The 18,907-nt window shown below is 43.3% G+C and overlaps 1 protein-coding gene across 3 annotated transcripts in view; it reads left to right on the forward strand.

Annotated features, from left to right (window-relative positions):
- Window positions 1-18,907, forward strand: part of ATG7 (autophagy related 7) — a 183,134-nt gene that overhangs the window by 158,243 nt on the left and 5,984 nt on the right. Inside the window, exon 18 of one of the 3 annotated variants that reach the window (XM_084839860.1) lies at window positions 13,831-13,854. The exons of the other annotated variants lie outside the window; for them this stretch is intronic. Within the exon in view, the coding sequence (XP_084695986.1) occupies window positions 13,831-13,854 (24 nt within the window). The remainder of the gene's footprint in view (window positions 1-13,830; window positions 13,855-18,907) is intronic. 3 annotated transcript variants of the gene reach the window in all.

An 18,907-nucleotide genomic window follows, 5' to 3' on the forward strand; every position in this document is an offset into this window, starting at 1 on the left:
CCTGCAGCCCTCCGTGCTCCCTCCCCCCAATCTGCTCTGGAGGGCCTCTCAGCCCCCTGGTCACTTTCCCCTGCTTGCTTTCCCCCCAAATCTGCCTTCAACCCTGCAGAACAGATCTGAGGGGGAAATGATCAGGGGGCTCTGGGGAATCACACCCCTCCCTGTTTGCTGATGTAATCTATTTTGTCATTGGGAGAATCTAATTGGATGTAAGCCTTTTCCTGTTGTCCCTGTTGATTCCTGTACTTATATTTGTGCATGCAGACTGCAGGAGCAGCAACGCACCACATGAACAAAGAGGGATACATTGATGGACAAGGTACAAGGAAAATAGAGAAAAATGTAATGGGACAAGGAACACTGATACGAACAGAGGCAGAGACTGACCTGAGGCATTCTTAAGGAAGTTGTTTCCGTCACAAATTCCTTACAGTATATGTTGCATTTATATGAAATTCAGTGGTCATGTGCATAACTGTAAAAAAGAAGAAAAAAGAAGTTTCCATTATAAATCCTTATCTGAGACTAAGGGCAGTGTGAGAGAAGATACCTGTGTAGGTGTGTGTATTTTGGCTGGAGGGATAGCTATTTAAAATCGTGCCCATGAAAAGCAATTGATCTGTGTGGAAAGACATAGTACAGATATGTTGCAACTTCCTTCCCACCTTAACAGACATGACTCAACACATTTTGTCTGCCCTGAACAATTAAGATGGTTGTGAAACCAACTGCATAAAGTAAGTATGACCCTGTGCAAGCTGCTACATGCTTTAAACTGGTTATAAGAGTTTCTCCTGAATTTGTACAAAATGTTTGATGGCTGTTAGCATTCTGTACTTTTAGGATGCACTGAATTGGTATAAGCGATTATTGGAAAGTCAGTATTTTCATAAGGAAATGGATCCTCTGAAATGGTTTTAATCCCAGTTCTTTGATTATATTTGCACTGACAGCAAATGGTTGTACTTGAAAGCAGAAATTGGATAGATATTTGTTCACTACGAAGTGACTTTCTGTAAACATGTCTCAGAACAAACCATCTGCTAACACACCTGTGTAATTCTAGTTTAGCTTGGAGTATATTGCAGGTAATAGTTTGCTTTGTTGTGCTATTTAGCACTACGTAAAGAGAGCTTGGGACTTACCTCATTTGTTCTGAATTAGAGCTTTTCTTCTGAATCAACAGAAGCCAGATTTCCTAAGGAGAAATTAATCTGAATTTAGTAAGAAGGACGCAATGCTAGTACAATCTGGAGGAAGTGGCCTGACTGTTTCTGAAGTGATGAGTTCATAGTATGAGAACATTCCTGGATCCACCTTTGGAAGGGCTATAGCTCAATATGGACAATACTGATCTAAATGGACCCAGTCGTCTGATCCAGTATAAGGCAGCTTCCTATATTCCCATGGTATCTGAGATGCAGATGATGACTATAACGAAAAGTGACTTTTATCAGATACAACCAGTGCATTGGTAAATCCCTTCCTAGACAGCATGAATCTTGAGATTCATGTTTCCATACAGACTTGAAGCCTGGCATCTCTCTTTCTAGGTCCAAGTAGAAATCATAGAAGGACAAATGTAGAGCAGTTGGCAAATCCTGATGTAGTGGACCAATGAGAACTTTATGGTGATATGAAAACCAGTCTTGTTTGTCCTGGTGCAGAGATTGTTGTAGTTTGTTCATTTGAAATGTTCCATATCTCTTATGGCAGTTTCCCTGTATAGTGCTTGCTTAGGACACAGACACAGATGATTGATTGATTGTGAATATTTATGTACCACCTTATTTGATAAAAACTTGTGAAGGTGGTGCTCAACAATTTAAAACAAGAAAACCTTAAAACAATAAAAATGAGAATATTAAAAAAGTAATACATTAAAGCATTAAAGCAACTCCATAATTTAAAAGTCTGAATTTAAAAGATGTGTCTTCAACACCTTTCCTAAAGCCAAAGAGTGGGGGCCAATTGTCATTTTTGAGGAAGTGCATTCCACAGTTTGGGAGCAACACAGGACAAAGCCCTTTCGTGTGTGTCTGACTAATGGGCCTCTCCTGCAGATCTTCACTATCGTACAGGTTCATGATGAGACAGGTCAGGTCCTAAGCCACTGAGGCCATTTAAGGTTAAAACCAGCCCCTTGAATTGAGCGCTGGAAAGCAATTGGTAATCAGTGCAGGTCTTTCAAGGCAGGTGTAAAATGGTCCTATACCATGCAGCCTAGCTGCTGCATTTTGCACCAATTGTAGCTCTTCTGGGGTAGCTCTACACAGAATGCACTGCAGCGGTCTAAACCTGATTGAACAAAGTGACTGGGCAATGACTTGTCTGATCTCGGAAGCTAAGCAGGGTCAGCCCTGGTTAGTACTTGGATGGGAGATCACCTGGGAATCGGACTTCCTGCATTGAGCAGGGGGTTGGACTCAATGGTCTTGTAGGCCCCTTCCAACCCTATGAGTCTATGTCCATGTCCATGTCTATGTCTATGATATAACCAAGGCATGCATAACTGTTGCCAAGTCAGACCAACTCTGGAAGAGTCACAGCAAGCTCAACGAGTGCCATGGGGCAAATGTGCTCTTGCCATTGCTGAAGATCCAGGAATGGGGTAGGATCAAGGAACACTCCCAAGCTATGGATCTGATCTTTCGGGGGGGAGCACAGCTCCTTTCAGAACAGGGATGTATTCCTATCCCCAAGTCAGGCTTTCTATTACCAACACATCTGTCTTGTTTGGGTTTAATCTCCGCTTGTTCACTCTCATCCAGCCCATCATTGAACGTGGGCAAGGTTTTGACTTCTTCCTTGGTGTTAGGCAACAATGAACAATAGAGTTGGGTATTGTCAGCATATTGGTAGCACCTTATTCCAAAGCTGCAAATGACCTCTCCCAGCCATTCATGTAACTATTAAATAACAGGAGGGACCATAGCCCAGCACGACCTTTTGGACACAGCCCAACAAAAAGAACCAGAACCACCGCAAAACAAGAACCACCCCCAAGGCCCAGTGCTGCCAGGTGAGCCATAAGCTGCCGAGACATCCGAGAAAACTAATAGAGGTGCGGTCCTCCTATCCAGTTTCTGGAATAGGTCATCCACCACGGTGACCAAAGCCATCTCAGTTATATAGCTTGGCTGCAAGCCCAATCGAAATGGATCTAAACACTCCAAATGATTCAAATGCATATGGAGCTGCAATACCACCACTTTCTCAATCACCTTAGCAAAGAATGGTACATTTGAGACTGGCCTCTAGTTAGACAAATCTCCTGGGTCAAGGGAAGTTTCCTTTAATAATGGCCTTATCACTGCTTCTTTTAATCAGGAGGGAATCTACTCCAGCAAAGAGGCATTAATCACATCCCTTAGCCATTCCCTCAGGCATTAGTCCCACCTTGCTCAGTTTTAATCACCCAAGACACGTGATCACAAAGAAAAGTAAAGGAGCAGATTATTTGTTTTTACCAGTCTGTTAGATTGGCACCCTCAGACATTTTCCTGTTTAAAAGCCCCCCATGGAAGCCTGTCCAGCCCCATGAAAGTACTGCACAAAGGATTGGGGACCCTGCTGAATGGGGAGAGGTCCTTGAAAATCAGGTGGAGGCACATTCTGTGAATAGAGCCCATCCGTCCATGGAAGGCAGTTCCTGGATCCATCCCTAATAATTTTCTTCTTTCGCTCTAGGCATCTCTCATATAAAACCAAATATCTGCTTTATCAGTAGTGTTTAACATAACAAAACATATAAGCATGCAGGTAGGGTTAGAAGGCTTGAATTCAGATGCAAATTAAGAGAGAGTTCTATTATTATGAAATTAGAACACAGGAAAGTTGAATATTTCTAAATCTGGTTAAAAAGTAAACTTTCCTTATCCACTGATGGTCTAAAGGGAAGAGGCACATGTATGCTTTAGTTGCCTTTTCTAAAAGGCTGCTGTTCAAGCCATTTCAAAGCATTCAAGATGGTTCTAGAATGATGCATGGCTTCTAGACCACCCACAACTGGGAGTAGCTCCAGCCTAGCCATATGTCTTACAGAAGCATCAGGTCAAGAACATAAGAAGAGCCCTGCTGGATCTTACCAAAGGCCCATCTAGACCAGCATTCTGTTCACACAGTGGCCAACTAGCTGTTGATGGGAAACCCACAAGTAGGACACAAGTGTAACAGCACCCTCCCACCCATGTTCCCCAGCAACTGGTGTACATAGGCATACTGCCTCTGATACTTGAGGTAGCATATAGCCATCAGGACTAGTAGCCACTGATAGCTTTCTTCTCTAGGAGTTTGTCTAACCCCCTTTTAAAGCCATCCAAATTGGTGGCCATCACCACGTCTTGTGGCAGTTAATTCTGTAGTTTAACTATGCGCTGTGTGAAGAAGTACTTTCTAGTATTATGAGAGAGGAAGAAAAATGTCTCCCCATTCACAGCACGCATAATTTTGTACACCTCTGTCATGTCCTCCCCTTTTGCCTTCACCCGCACCTACCACTAGAATGTGGCCCCAAGAGCTTCTCCAAAACTGAATTCTGCTGTCAGGCTGAAAGAGACACCCCTGCTTTAGGATTTCAAAGGTAGAAAGAATAAGAGAGAGAGAGAGAGAGAGAGGGAATTTAGAAGATCCACCTTGGTAACAGGATTATACTTCTAACTTTCCTAGTCCTGGTTCACTTAGAACTGAACTAATCCTGGATGGCACTGTGCATCAGAGCTAAATAATGCTATCTGTTCCCAGTAAAAAAGCATGTTTTAAAACTTGGCCAAGCCTTCCAGCATTGCTGAGGGCAATGCAATGACTGTGTCGAGTTGTTGTTGTTGTTGTTGTTGTTGTTCAGTCGTTCAGTCGTGTCCGACTCTTCGTGATCCCATGGACCATAGCACGCCAGGCCTTCCTGTCCTGCGCTCTCTCCCGGAGTGTGCTCAAGTTCATATTCATTGCATCGGTGATGCTATCTAGCCATTTCATCCTCTGTCGTCCCCTTCTCCTTTTGCCCTCAGTCTTTCCCAGCATCAGGGTCTTTTCCAGAGAGTTTTCTCTTCGCATTAGGTGGCCAAAATATTTGAGCTTCAGCTTCAGTATCTGTCCTTCCAATGAGCAGTCAGGGTTGATTTCCTTTAGGATGGACTGATTTGACCTCCTTGCAGTCCAGGGGACTCGTAAGAGTCTTCTCCAGCACCACAGTTCGAAAGCATCAATTCTTCGGCGCTCAGCCTTCCTTATAGTCCAGCTCTCACAGCCAATGAGAAATAAATAAAGCCAACTATAGCTTTGATTAGACGGACCTTTGTCGGCAAGGTGATGTCTCTGCTTCTTACTATGCTGTCTAGGTTTGCCATAGATTTTTTCTCCCAAGGAGCAAGCGTCTTTTAATTTCATGGCTACAGGAAGACTCAGAAAGAATACAAGTGAACACGGGACAGAATCCATTTGCGATTTTATTCTGTGGTGATGATGATGGCAAAGAAATCCTACTTCTCTGCCACCATTGCATCTACTCTGTGTTGTCCAGTAGAGCTCTTTCATGTGGTTAAAGGCCTCTTGGGCATAGGCCTTGGAACACAAGAACTTGAACCCTCCAAGGCCCGCTGGGAACAATTCGCCAGACAAAATCGCTCGTATTTGTGCCGACTTGGATGCCATTGCTTTGACAGAGTCTGAGATGGACAGGGGTGGCGCACTATCTAGACATGTTATGGATACCTTTTAGCTAGTTCAACCTTAGGATGTGGACAAATTGCTTGGAGGACTGGGGTCTGATGTCAGGGTTGTACCAGCTGTACTGCTTACCGAAGCGTTTCCAAGCCCAATTCAGAATGCTGGTTTTGACCTTTAAAGCCTTAAACGGTTTGGGACCAAGTTAGTTGAAGGTCTGCCTTCACCCATATCAGCCTGCCTGATAAGATCAGAAAGAGAGGCCCTTCTCATTTGCCCACCCGTGAGTGCAATAAGGTGGGTAACCACACGTGAGAGGCCCTTCTCTGCAATAGCCCCACACCTTTGGAACAAGTTGCCATTGGAAATCTGCCATGCTCCGTTACTGCAGGCTTTTAAGAAGTCCTGGAAAACATATTATTTTACTGTGGCCTTCTCTTGATATGATTGTTGTTGTTGCTCTTATTGCTGTTATTGTTGTTGTTGTTGCCAGTTTTATTGCTGGCTTTTATTGTGTTTTTATTTTTATTGCTTTTAATATTTTAACTGTTTTAATGTATTTTATTGCTGTAAGCACCCTTGGGAGGGCTTCTGCCCTGAAAGGCAGCCAAGAAGTGTTTTTTTAAACCATCATCACCATCATCATCTAAGATATTTGTAACTGATTTTTTATTGATTCCAATGATTTTTGTTGTTCTGCTTTATTTTAGCTGATATTAATGTTGAGTTTTGTTGTATTTTATATTGGATTGGATTTAGACCTAGTCATATTTGACTTAGTCCCATAGATTTCATTGGGTCTTCTCTGAGTATGATTATGTCTAGATCCAAACTATTTGTATTATTTTTTATTATTGTTGTTGTTAACCCCATGAGAGCATTTGTAAACTTAAGCATTATTCATTTAAATTTAACTTTAAATTAATATTTTTTTGGTAATTTTTGTGATTTTAGTCTGTATTTAAAAAAAAAAAAAAACTCCTTTTTTAAAGGGATGGCTCTGTTTCATAAAATTTGGAAAGCTTGTCTTCTGCAATTTGTTAAATTTTTCAGGCAAATTATCACACACACACTATGCATACACAGAGACATGCATTGTTGTGTTCTCTCTCTCTCTCTCTCTCTCTCTCTCACACACACACACACACACACACACTTTCATAGCTTCTCTTGTTTTGTAAATGTAAATGGTTAGCTGGCTTGGGGAAATGAATGCTGCGCTCCTAGTTCTTGCAAAATGTTTTGTTCCCACAAAAGATAAAAATGATAGACCGTTTAGCTAAATGTTTTGTGTGTTGCTGAGAAGGGTTAAGAATCAGATGAGCATATATGGCATTGAATGGCAGAATATATCTTTTTAATGGACACTGTAGCAAGAACTGGCCAATTTACACAAAACAAGATCTATATTTAGGGAGCTGAGTTAAATGCTGCCAAAATAAAGAGAGGGATGATCAGAGCTGTTCTTGCAGCCTGTTTACTTTGGACTGGAGAATTTGCCAGTCCAGGGCCATGTATTATAGCTATACAGTACAATCTTGTGTCTTCCAGTATTTAAATGCAGCACACTGAAATGTGATTCTTGAAGAGAAGCTTCAAGCTTCTAAGAGTTTTCAAGCAAAACAAGAAAACAAATAATGAACAAAGTTTCTTCCCCCACCCTCCACCCCAATTCATATGCTAGAAAAAAAGACAAGTAACACCTTCTTCCTGGCAGCATCGCCTTCTCCCCCCCCCCCCAATCTCTTACATCTCTTGATCATTGTAATGCCTACATTCTAGCTGCTGGACTCGGGTATCCTCCTCTGGCTACCCGTCTTATACCTTTACAGGGGAGGGAGCGTAGAAGTTATTGGCCTCATAGTCTTCATGGTAAGCTTGCTGTTCTCCCTTGCTCTTCTCCTGAAGAGAGCATATGGTGTTTTAGAGGCACCTCTTCACATGATGCAGTGTGTCCTTAAACATTAAATGGTGGCAGTAATACTTAAAGGAATTATAGAATGTCACTTGAAAAAACACAGCTATACAAAACTGGCAACTTTGCAACATCGTGAAGAGTGTAAGGTCGTGCTGCTAGCCTTCCAAGGAGTTTTGTGCATAAACATGCATAAAAAACTTATCACACCTCTTAACGTACATCATCTAAATAATATTAACCAGGTTTCCTTCCCTGGGTTTTGTGTTCAGATAAACTATTTGTCTTAACTCTTAGAAAAGGAGGGGCTTTTCAGCTGACACAGCATATTTAACAATCATAAATAATATAACTTTGTTGTAAATGTTCACATCTATATTCTTGTGACAGTTTGGGCTAAATTTGAGAAAGAATTAGGAGCATTCATGCAAGGAGGAGCCGGGAATCCTAGTTGTGCTATGTATCTGCTGACTGTATTAAGATGCTTCACAGAGAGAATTCATTTTGGGAACACACTAAAGACATTTGCAGTCTTCTATTCACATTTTAAAAAGTAGCTTCTCACACTATCACTCACACTGGGATTAGTGTGTTCTTTCTGTAGTCCCTGTTGATCCCATAAAATGGATGTAATTGCATTTGTATAATAGCTTAAAAAGATCAAAGTAGGTCCCATATGGGGAGACAGTGTTGAGAGCCAAAGCAAGCTGTTTGGCTTGTACGCAACTGGAAGTCTTTAAGGTACTGACTCACTTCTGCAGCATGCTCTAGAATGCTGACTACTCTGTAGGATATGTTACAATATAATGTGTGTGGCTGAAGAAATCATTTGTGCTTTTGGTGAGCTGGAGAGAGGAAATGTCAAATTCTTTAGATACCAGTTCCTTTATCTCCTTTGAACTCTTTTGAGTTGCCTTGTTTGCGCCCATTTTGAAAACATGGTGACCCGAACTGAAACCATAGCAGACTACGTTAGTAGTCATACTGCTCAGTCCTATCCATAGTTTACTTAGAAATCAGTGTCTCTGACTTCAGTAGGACATTCTGCAAAGAACTATGGAGTGCGATTCTGTGCTCAGAGTAGTAGTCTCTTATTGGATTGAAATTCAATCCTGTGCATGTTTATACTGAATTCAGTCAAACCTACAAGGAAAGGGAGAATCAGACTGCAGGCTTAGTCATATAAATCTGTGTTTATGACAATTAGGTACTCAACCTTGACATCCTTCTCTGATCAGTTTACAGAGCAATAAATTGCTACTCACATACTGTGAGTGATCCAGCTGCCTTAAAGATCTCAAACAGTAGTATTTGTTTAGGAAACGTTTCTCTTCAACTAGCGTAACTGTGCAATATGGCATGCCGTGTGGTTGCTTGAGCATCATGAATGGCTATTGGATGTAGTACCGGTGACATCACTAGTGACTTCTTTCTCTAGCTATTCTACTTGTGCTGGAGTGCTTATGTAGCCTTTAAAAAATAAATGATAAGCCACAGCAAGGATGCCACCCTTTCCCTGTGACAGAGCATCACAATTTCATGAACTTTTGGTTCATTCTTGCTAGAATATGTGCTCGCTTTCTCCGGTGCTGAAGGACACATCTCTTTAATCCAGCATTCCCCAGCCCGGTGCCCTCTAGATGTTTGGGACTACAATTCCCAGGATTTCTGATCATTGGCCATGCTGCCTGGGGCTCATGGGAGTTGAAGTCCAAAACATCTGGGGAGGGGCACCAGGTTGGGGGAGGCTTCCTTCCCACAGAGAGGCAACCAACTTCCCTGTCCATTGCCTGCAGCTGTTGTACAGAGCCCATAATTTTATGTGCTTTCTAAATAAAATACAGTGGTAGTTTATTATACTATTGCCTTTGAACTGGAACTTGCAAGGCTATACCAATAATGCTAGAATGCAGTTCAGGTTTACTTGGACACAACCCTGGAAGAAAGGAATTTAGAAACTCATGTTCAGTGGTATATCACTGTTAGGGATGTCTGTCCCATGGTTCATTTGAAAAGCCATTTGTAAGTCTCAGTGAACTGTTGGCTGCATTCAGATGTCACGATAAACCAGTTATTGTGGCACGTCTTCCCTCACCCTCTGTTGCCCCTGCTTTTATGTCATGCTTCTGAGGAACTGGTCTTTTCCCCAAAACATTGGTCCAGTGCTTAATACACTGTCAAGCACTTAGATCACCAGTAGGCAACCTGGTGTCCTCCAGATGTTTTGCACTACAACCCCCATCACTGGCCATTAGCCATGCTGACTGGAGTATGATGGGCATTGTAGTCCACAATATCTGGAGGGCTCCAGGTGGCCTGTCCCTGACTTAGAGAATAGTTTTTGCTTAGAGTAAAACACCACTATGCAGTTTAGTTCATCATAAACTGCTAGCCTTTCACAATAAAAAGAAGGGATGGAACTAGCATGTCATTCCTTTTGACCTTTTTTGAAGGAAGGAAGGAAGGAAGGAAGGAAGGAAGGAAGGAAGGAAGGAAGGAAGTTCAGCAATCTACTTTCTTCCAGCATGGATGCTTTCTGCATGAGTAAGCATCAGACGTATAATCTTCCAAGCAAATATGGCCTGAACATGAAAATAAATTACACAGATGCAGTTAAATGAGCAACAGGAAAGGAACTGTAAATGCAGCCTCTTTTACATAAATAAGGAAAGTGTCAGTCATGAGTTGGGACACAGTTTGCACTTATATACTACTTTAAGCAAGGATCATAATATTACAGGTTATGCCAGCAAGATACTAATAGTGTTGGGACTGGGCAAGCAAAAAGGCTTGGTGACAGACTCATGTCTGCAAAAGGAAGCATGGGGAAAAGGAGATGCAATGTCATAACAGATGTTGTCATAACAGATTCTAAAGTCATCTGTTATGACATGCAAAGATAAAAATTGGTTTACAGCATTCATTTTGTGTTCGTTATGGTTGTTGTATATTTAAAATATTGTGCACAGGAATGGCAGGGAGGAGAAAGGTATAATTGGATGGCATAAGTGTATAGGTAATAGCTAAGGCCACAAAGAGCAGATATAGGCACCAAAGTGTATAAAGAGTGAAAAAAAAGGAGGACAAGGTCAGAGCCCACAAGACCTCCAGCTGATAAAGGAATGTGGGAAGATAAGCTGCCAGCAGTAGATGCATGTCACAGGGGACCACAACCCAGGAAAATGGAATGCTGAAAACCAAGATTATGAAGAGTCATACGAGGGTAGGTGTGAGTGTTTTATTAAATGCAATAGAGGAATTCAGAAGGATGTAGGCTTTTGTTTTCAGCAGAAACTTAAGTCACGGGAAACTTTAGTCAAAACAGTCAGTGGAGTGTAATGGATGAAAACCTGATTTTGGAGGACAAAATAGAGTTAAAAGAAAGAGGTTCCAGGCAGCACAGACAGACAACGTGGTCCAGTAGCACAGAAATGTATAGGAGGGGGAAATGTGTATGGTAGGAAGAGTAGAAGGGTCAAGAAAGAGGGCATTTTGAAAGTGGAGAAACTAGGTCAACATGCTCAGTTGAGAAAATGCCAAATGACAGACGACTTTAAAAACAAGGGAAAGAAGGAAGGAAGTGAGATGAGATAAACTGAACAAATACTGAGCTTGGAGGAAGGGGAAAGATGTGTAAATTCTAAGTGAAAGTAGAGTAATGGGAGAGAGAAATAGATGATGAGAACAAATGAAATTAAAGGAGGCGAACAGGGAATCCGAAACCAGAGGAAAATAATTATGATGGAGCTTCATTTTTTAGAATAAAATATGAGGTAAAATGAAAGAGGAGAATAAAAACTAAATGTAGGGGAAACGCATTGTATATGAGAAGTTATGAAGCAAACAGACGAAAAAAATATGACCGCGTAGCAAAAGAGAGAGCTGAAGCACAATAGGACATTAATTTATACTGTAAGTAGCATAAAACCTTCACAAAAGACCGTCTGCTCCTCAGACAGGAGATCAGTGAAATCTCAGCTGAAATGTTACAGGGTGGAAGGTTTTGTATATTGAGGAGGAGCCTAAGTGTGGTAGCCTAAGAGAATAGATGGAAAAAGTAGAAACTGCTGTATCTGTTCGAAAGAATAGAAATCTGAAATGAGAGTCATAAAAAAACAGCTTAGGGAGTGACAAACTTGGTTGCTGCAGTGGTGTTCAAAACTTGCAGACTTCCCGTTGTATCTCTTCTGACATGGCCTCAAAGGCAGATGTTACTCTAGACCATCAGGGCCTATAACAACAACATGAAATGTCCTGTCTCTTTGTTGAAGTAGCCGGTGTGGCCTCCACCTTTATCCTTTCGTATGTATGCAGTACAGCCTGGGCACTGAAGGGCTACTGACTGGCTGCAGAATTCTGTTGGAAACAGAATGAAAGATTATATGGGTCTTTACCTGACCCTGCAAGGCTGTTCTCCATGCTTATTTCTGAAGCCTAGACAAACGGTAGTGCTAATTACACACCGTTGCAGTAACATGCAGTTGCAAAAAGAGAAGAAAATGCATATTCTAGTTTTGTATGACTCCTGAGGTTCACACAGTAGAGGAATTGTACACGTATAATCTTATGATGTTGTATTCTTGGTACCGATTTGCTACAGTTTCCTTACATTTGACCTCATAGATCCTTGTCTGTCTTCTCACTTCCCTTTTAGTAATTGTTTTCAGGCACTTTTGTTGCAGGAAGGAGGTGAAAAGCCATCGTTGTTCCACATAAAAACATTCAGTTCACCTAGAATTGTTTTGTAGCAGTGATTGAATAGGAAGTGTGTGTGTGTTGGCGGGGGGGTGGGGGTGGGGGGTTGACCATTTTTTCCTCCTTGCTGTTGTATGAGAAAATAATACTAATAATTTCACAAATACAGGAGTGTATATTTATTTCTGCAATGTTGCATGAGCTTAGTATGCAACTGAAACTTCACCCCAAATACTTAAAAGCAGACACATAACTGAGACATTTATATCTTCTATTCAAGTTTAGTTCTCTAAGGACTAGGGCTTAATTTCACATCTAGTTTGTGATTTTCCTGTTTATGACCTTCCCCATAATTACTTATAGTTGCATTTGGGTTGATACCCTTGGGAGACATAGAAGACAAAAATGAGCTAATGCGGGGAGGGGAAGACCAAATTCACTGTTTTAGTTGGATGCCACATTACAAACAAGTCTTAGATGCTGTCCTACTCAGAAGTTCTCATATATAGAAACCAGGCTCCATTCTGTTTCCTTATTAATAAAAGCTGTAAGTATAGCTTCACTTCAGGAAATACATTCAAAAATTAACTTTGGCAAGATACTCCTACCTCCTAATTTGGAGTGCTCCAATGTCGGAACCTTTGACAATCCTAAACACTGCTGAAAACATGCTGGCAGGGTGGAAATGAGGGAGGAGTGGCGTCCTCCTCCTTACCTTCCTGCTACTGGTGTGTGTGTGTATGTGTTTGTGTGTAAATTTCCTCTGTGCTGGGGTCAAAGTGGGATACTGGGAGGTTCTGGATCAACAGGATCCAAAACTTCCTCATCTTCATCTGCACCATACTAATCCACCCCCTTTTTACCTCTCCCAGTGTCAGGGAGGTAAAGGATGTGGAAGTTTCCACAGGAGCTGGGGGCGAGATCTGAGGTCGGAACTCCCCCTCCAAAGATAGACCTCTCTCGATGTCAGGGTGGAAACTTTGCCCAGGGAGCCCCAGAGCAGTTCTGATTCTGAGGAGGATCAGCAATCCGTGGGAGAGGAGCCAGCTCATCCCTCACAGGCTCAGCACCTGGCAGAGATTCCTCCTGCCAGCATTCCTGAGATAGATAGTGACCCTGGTAGTGACGCAAAGAGCGATGAGCGATGGAGGGCGCGGAAAGGAGGTGTAGCGCCCGTTTGGTGCGCAAGCAACGGCCACCTCCCATGGACCCCAGGGAAAGAGGGAGGATCTCTCCCTAGCCCATAAGTTCTGGGTCTTCAAGTGACTCTCTTTCAAACGGGGATCAACTGCCTACTTGAAGCTTAGGCCACTCTGCTGTTCCTTGCTTTAGTCGCTGGTGATTAGCATCTGAAAGAATCATTAAGTTGTAAAAGGATTAAAGCTTTGAAAAGAAATCCTTTCATCTGTGTCTTGAGTTGGCTATTGGAATCTACTGAGAGAGGCCGCCAAGGCGCTCCTGACACTCCTCACCTCGGAGGGGGAGATCTAAATAACCCTATGACTCCTGAGATACTCTGGGACTGCATCCTTAATGATTCTGTAAAAATTACTTTGCAGGTTTTCTTCTTTTTCTTCGAACAGGTAACTTGTACCTATATTGCTTTCCCCCTGATTTACAGGGTGACACAACCACTCTGTGTGTGTGTGTGTGTGTGTGTGTGTGTGTGTGTATTTGTTTGAAGTATTTATAAGCCATCTTTTAGGGCCAAGCCTTTCCATTCCAAAGGCCAACACCATATGTAAAGTAATCTAAAGAAATAAAAGGAGCAATATAAGACCAACAATTAGCAATAAAACAGCAATAAAAGCCATTATAACATTCAGCACTGCATCTTAACTAAAATTAGCTCAGACTAATGGGTTTTCAAAGCCTACTTAAAAGCCAGCCTGATGGGGCCAAAGTTATGTATCTTTGGAAGGAGTTCCCCAGAGAAGGAGCCACCACTGCAGAGGCCCTGTCTGTACTGCCTGCCAGTTTATTTTATTTTAAATGCCCCCCCCCCCCAAGCAGGGCCTCTGAGGCTGATCTTAAGGCCAAGGCAAGATCTTGTGCATCCAGGTAGTCCTTTAAATTACCCGATGCCAAGAAGTTTAGGACTTTAAAGATCAACACCAGCACTTTAAATAGGTCCAGAAATGCACTCGTAACCAATCAAACTGCTATAGTATTGGTGTAAATTCCTCCAGCTGCTTGGACTCAACAAGCATCTGGGTGGGTGCATTCTGCTCCAGGAGAAGATTCCAAACTGTCTTTGAAGGCAGTCTCACGTTAAGTGCATTTGGTATTCAAGCCTGTGTGTAACTAGCACATGGGTGACTGAAGCAAGGTCCGCCTTCTCTAGATGGGATTGCAGCTGATGTTCAAGCCTAGGAGGCCCTAACCACCTATACCACCTACACTTCTACAGATAGCACTGAGTCCAGGAGAACCTTAATGCTGCAGGCTTGGTCCTTCAGTGGGGAATGTAAACCCTTCCAAGGCTATTCACAATTTTCCAATCGTATCAGCCAATTTTCTTATACACCAGCCTTCCTCAACCTAGTGCTCTCCTGATGTTTTGGACTACAACTTAGATCATTTCTGACCATTGCCCACGCTGGCAGGGGCTGATGAAAGTTGCAGTCCAAAATATCTAGAGGGCATCAGGTTAGGGAAGGCTGCTATATAGAGTACCTCTGTCTTGTCTGGATTAAGCTTCAGTTTGTTTACCCCTATCCATTCTAGAACCACATCCCTCCAGATACCAGTTGAAGAGTTCCACAGCCTCCCTGGAATTAGTGAGTGGAAAAGACAGGTAGAGCTGCTTGGAAACTGCTTACTGATCTCTGCAGCCCAACTCTGGATGACTTCTCCCAGTGGTTTCATATAGATCTTTTCCCCCATATTGTTCAGCATCTACATCAGGGATGGGCAGCTTGTGGCTCTCCAAATATTTTGGCCTAGAACTCCCATTTTCCCTCACCACTGGGTATGCAAGCTAGGGCTAGTGGGAGTTGTAGGCTAAAACATCTGGAGAGCTTCAGTTTGCCCACTCCTGGTGTAGATATTGAACAACATGGGGGACAAGATTATTCTCTGAGGCACCCATAAGGCAATGGCCATGGGATGGAACAGAGGTCCCCCAGCACCAGCTGCAGCCAGCTTAACACCATGCTTCTCAAATGCAACCCAGCAAGACTATCCAGAAGGATACCACCATCAGTGGTCTCAAAAGCCACTGAGATGTCTGGAGAACTAATGAGTTTGCATTCTTCTCAACCATTCCCCAGTGTTAGTAATCTACCAGTGCAACCAAAGCGGTTTCCATCTGAAACCCAGGTCAGGGACAAGACTGGAATGGACCCAAATAATCGCTGTCCTCCATGTTCACCTGAAGCAGAGGCTCTCCAGCATCTTGCTCAAGAATGGCAAGTTAGATATTGGATGATAACTATCCCAATTTATAGATGTAAGGTAGTTTTCTTCAACAAAGTTCAGACTGCTACATTCCTAGAGAGCTAGTACCAAATGCTGTTCCAGGCAAGCATTCACTTGAGATCCATTTGCCTAGCCCTGTCTGATTTTACTAACCAGGTTGGACAAGGCTCTAGAGAACAAGGAGTAGGCCTCAATACTCCAAATACCTTGTTCACACCCTCAGGTTGCACAAGCGAAAATGTATCCATAGCAACATGACTAGACATGTCCATATTCATATCCTACATCTGTATTTGACCCTGCCAAAGCTATGTATGTCCTATTAAGGTCCCCAACATGGCACCTCCAACAGTGCCTGTAAAACTCTCTACTCCCTGTCCCCTTCAAAAAATGTTTTTTTATAAAAGCCTTGAAAAATGTTAGGGCACCAGGTTTTCTTTCCTGCTCCTGAACCTACCACTGATCAGCTGTTTGGTGGGCAGGAAGAGAAGGAAACAGTTGCTTTCTGGCCCTGCCCAATCTTCTTCAGCCCACACAGACCTTTCCCCTTCCTTCTCTCTCTCTTCACTCCAGCCTCTTGCCTTGCTGTTTCTCCCCCCTAACTCCATTCCTTTCTCTCTCCTCTACCCCTTTCCCTTGCTCTTTCCCCTTCTCTCCCAGCTTCTAGCCTTGCTATTTTTCTCCCTCTCTCTATCTCGCTATTTCTTCCTCCTTCCTAGCTTTGGAGTTCACTCACTTCCCTTTGCTTGTACTCAATTCCTTGGGTGAATTACTTGTCTTTTGAGTAGCCAGCCCCCACTGCAGCCATTAAGTGATGAGCCACATCCTTTGTGGCAATCATTTCATTTCTCAAATTCCCAAATGTGCTCACGTGTGCAAGTGTATTTTGCACACTTTATTCACTTTGGTTTCCAGCAGATTACTTTCACTTACTTTATAATTCATGGTAATGGTGGTCTAAGTTAAGGTCTGTCTCCAGTAGTTATCCCATTCATATGAATGCTGTAGTAGGCCATATAAAGTCCATATCACATGCTAGGGCACCAAGATTTTCTTGTATGTGTGCAAAACTGCGATGCTGCCACTGTGTAACAACTCCTTCATGGGTGGTTTGTTCTGGCAGCAGTTGCCACCCAGATGTGCTTCACAGGCTTTGTTAGTTACCCTTGGTATATAACCCATAGACTGGGTTCACACAATATGATAGCCCACACTCAAGGTTGAGTATGGGTTTTGTTGTCGTTGAACTATGTTGTTGAAATGTGGGTTGTTGTGTTGTGTGAATCCAGCTGCACTAAGAAACCTTGGTTTACCAACCATGAACAATCCACAGTTTACAACCCAACAATAAACCATGGGTTCTCTTCATGGGTTGCTCCTGGTTTGTTAGCATGGCTGGGTTCACACAGCACAACAACCCACGTTTCAGCAACAACAACCCATACTCAACCTTGAATGTGGGCTATCATATTGTGTGAACCCAGTCTATGGGTTATGTACCAAGGGTAACTAACAAAGCCTGTGAAGCACATCATACAGTGCTGTATGAACCCAGCAATAGAAATTTATTTATTTGCACTATTTTTATACCACTCCACATCCAAAGACCTCGGAGCAGTAAACAGCAGACAGGATAAAGGATAAAAACACCATGTTAAAATAATTTAGTTTTTTTTAAAAAAAGAAGAAACAGAGCTCTGATAAAACCAAATTTGATAAACTATGGCCAGTCACTTGAGGAAGCCTTCCTGAAATAACAATGTTTTCAGGAGGCACAGAAAGCAACTCAACGTTGGCACCTGCTTGACCTTCAAAGGCAGGGAATTCCATGGGAAGGGGGCCACCACACTCTTTTCCTGGTGGACTCCAACCGGGCCATGGGCCCATGTGGAACCACCAGGAACATGCCCTCTGATGACCTCAGTGACCAGGCAGGCTGGTAAGGGAGAAGGCGCTCTCTCAGGTATCCTGGTCCCAAGTTGTTTAGGGCTTTGTACACTAGTACTAGAATCTTAAACCTGGCCCGGTAGCAGATAGGCAGCCAGTGCATTTCCCTCAGCAAAGGAGTTTCATGCTGAAAAGGGGCAGCTGAAAAGGGGCAGCTCCTGACAACAGCTGAGCTGCTGCATTCTGCACTAGCTTTAGCTTCCAGAGCAGCCTAAAAGGGCAGTCCCACATAGAGCGCATTGCAGTAATCCAGTCTTGAGGCTACTAATGCCTGTAGCACCGTGGCCAAGCTAACCCTGTGCAGGACAGGCTGTAGCTGGCAAGCCAGCCGGAGCTGGTGAAAGGCACTCTGAGCTGCCGTGGCCACTTGGGCCTCCAGAGACGACAATGGATCTAGGAGTACCCCCAGACTATGAACCTGATCTTTCAGAGAGAGTGCAACACCATCCAGAACAGACAAGGAGCCTATCTTCCAGACTCAGGAACCACTCACCCACAGGACTTCTGTCTTGCCAGGATTCAGCGTCAGTTTACAGTCGGTCCTGATTCAGATGTCACAGGGCAATAGACCTGCATGTCATCAGCATACTGATGACATTTGGCTCCAAATCCCCTAATGATTGCTCCCAGCTGCTTCATATAGACATTAAGCAACATTGGGGACAAGATGGTACCCCGCGGAACCCCATAGCTCAAGGGGCTGAGGAAAAGTCACCCAGTGTTACTCTCTCAAATCGGCCCCGTCTGGGTGCGTCTGTAGCACAGTGCCTCCGATACCCATCCCACAGAGTTGATCCAGGAGGATATCAAAACGGTCGATGATATCAAAAGATGATGAGAAATCAAGCAGAATTAACAGGGTTGCACTCTCCCTGTCCCTCTCTCGATAAAGGTCAACCATCAGGGTGACCAAGGCTGATTCAGTCCCGTAACCAGATCAAAACCCAGACTGGAATGGGTCTAGATAATCAGTATCCTCTGAGAGTGCCTGCAGTTGCTCCACCACAACCCTCTCAAATACCTTCCCTAAAAACGGGGCGTTTGCGACTGGGTGGTAGTTGTTTAATACCATTGGGTCCAGAGTGGACTTCTTCAGGAGTGGTTGTACTACTGCCTCCTTAAGGACAGCAGGAACCACCCCTTCCCAAAGGGAAGCATTTATCACTCCCTGGACCCACCCAGTCATACACCCTCTGCTAGCTTTTATTAGCCAGGAGGGGCAGGGATTGAGAGGGCACGTGGTTGGTTGCATCACTGCAAGCATGTTGT

This window comes from Heloderma suspectum, chromosome 2 (genome assembly GCF_057233095.1).
Source record: "Heloderma suspectum isolate Gila_16-S chromosome 2, 16-S_ref, whole genome shotgun sequence".
Classification (NCBI taxonomy): Eukaryota; Metazoa; Chordata; class Lepidosauria; order Squamata; family Helodermatidae; genus Heloderma; species Heloderma suspectum.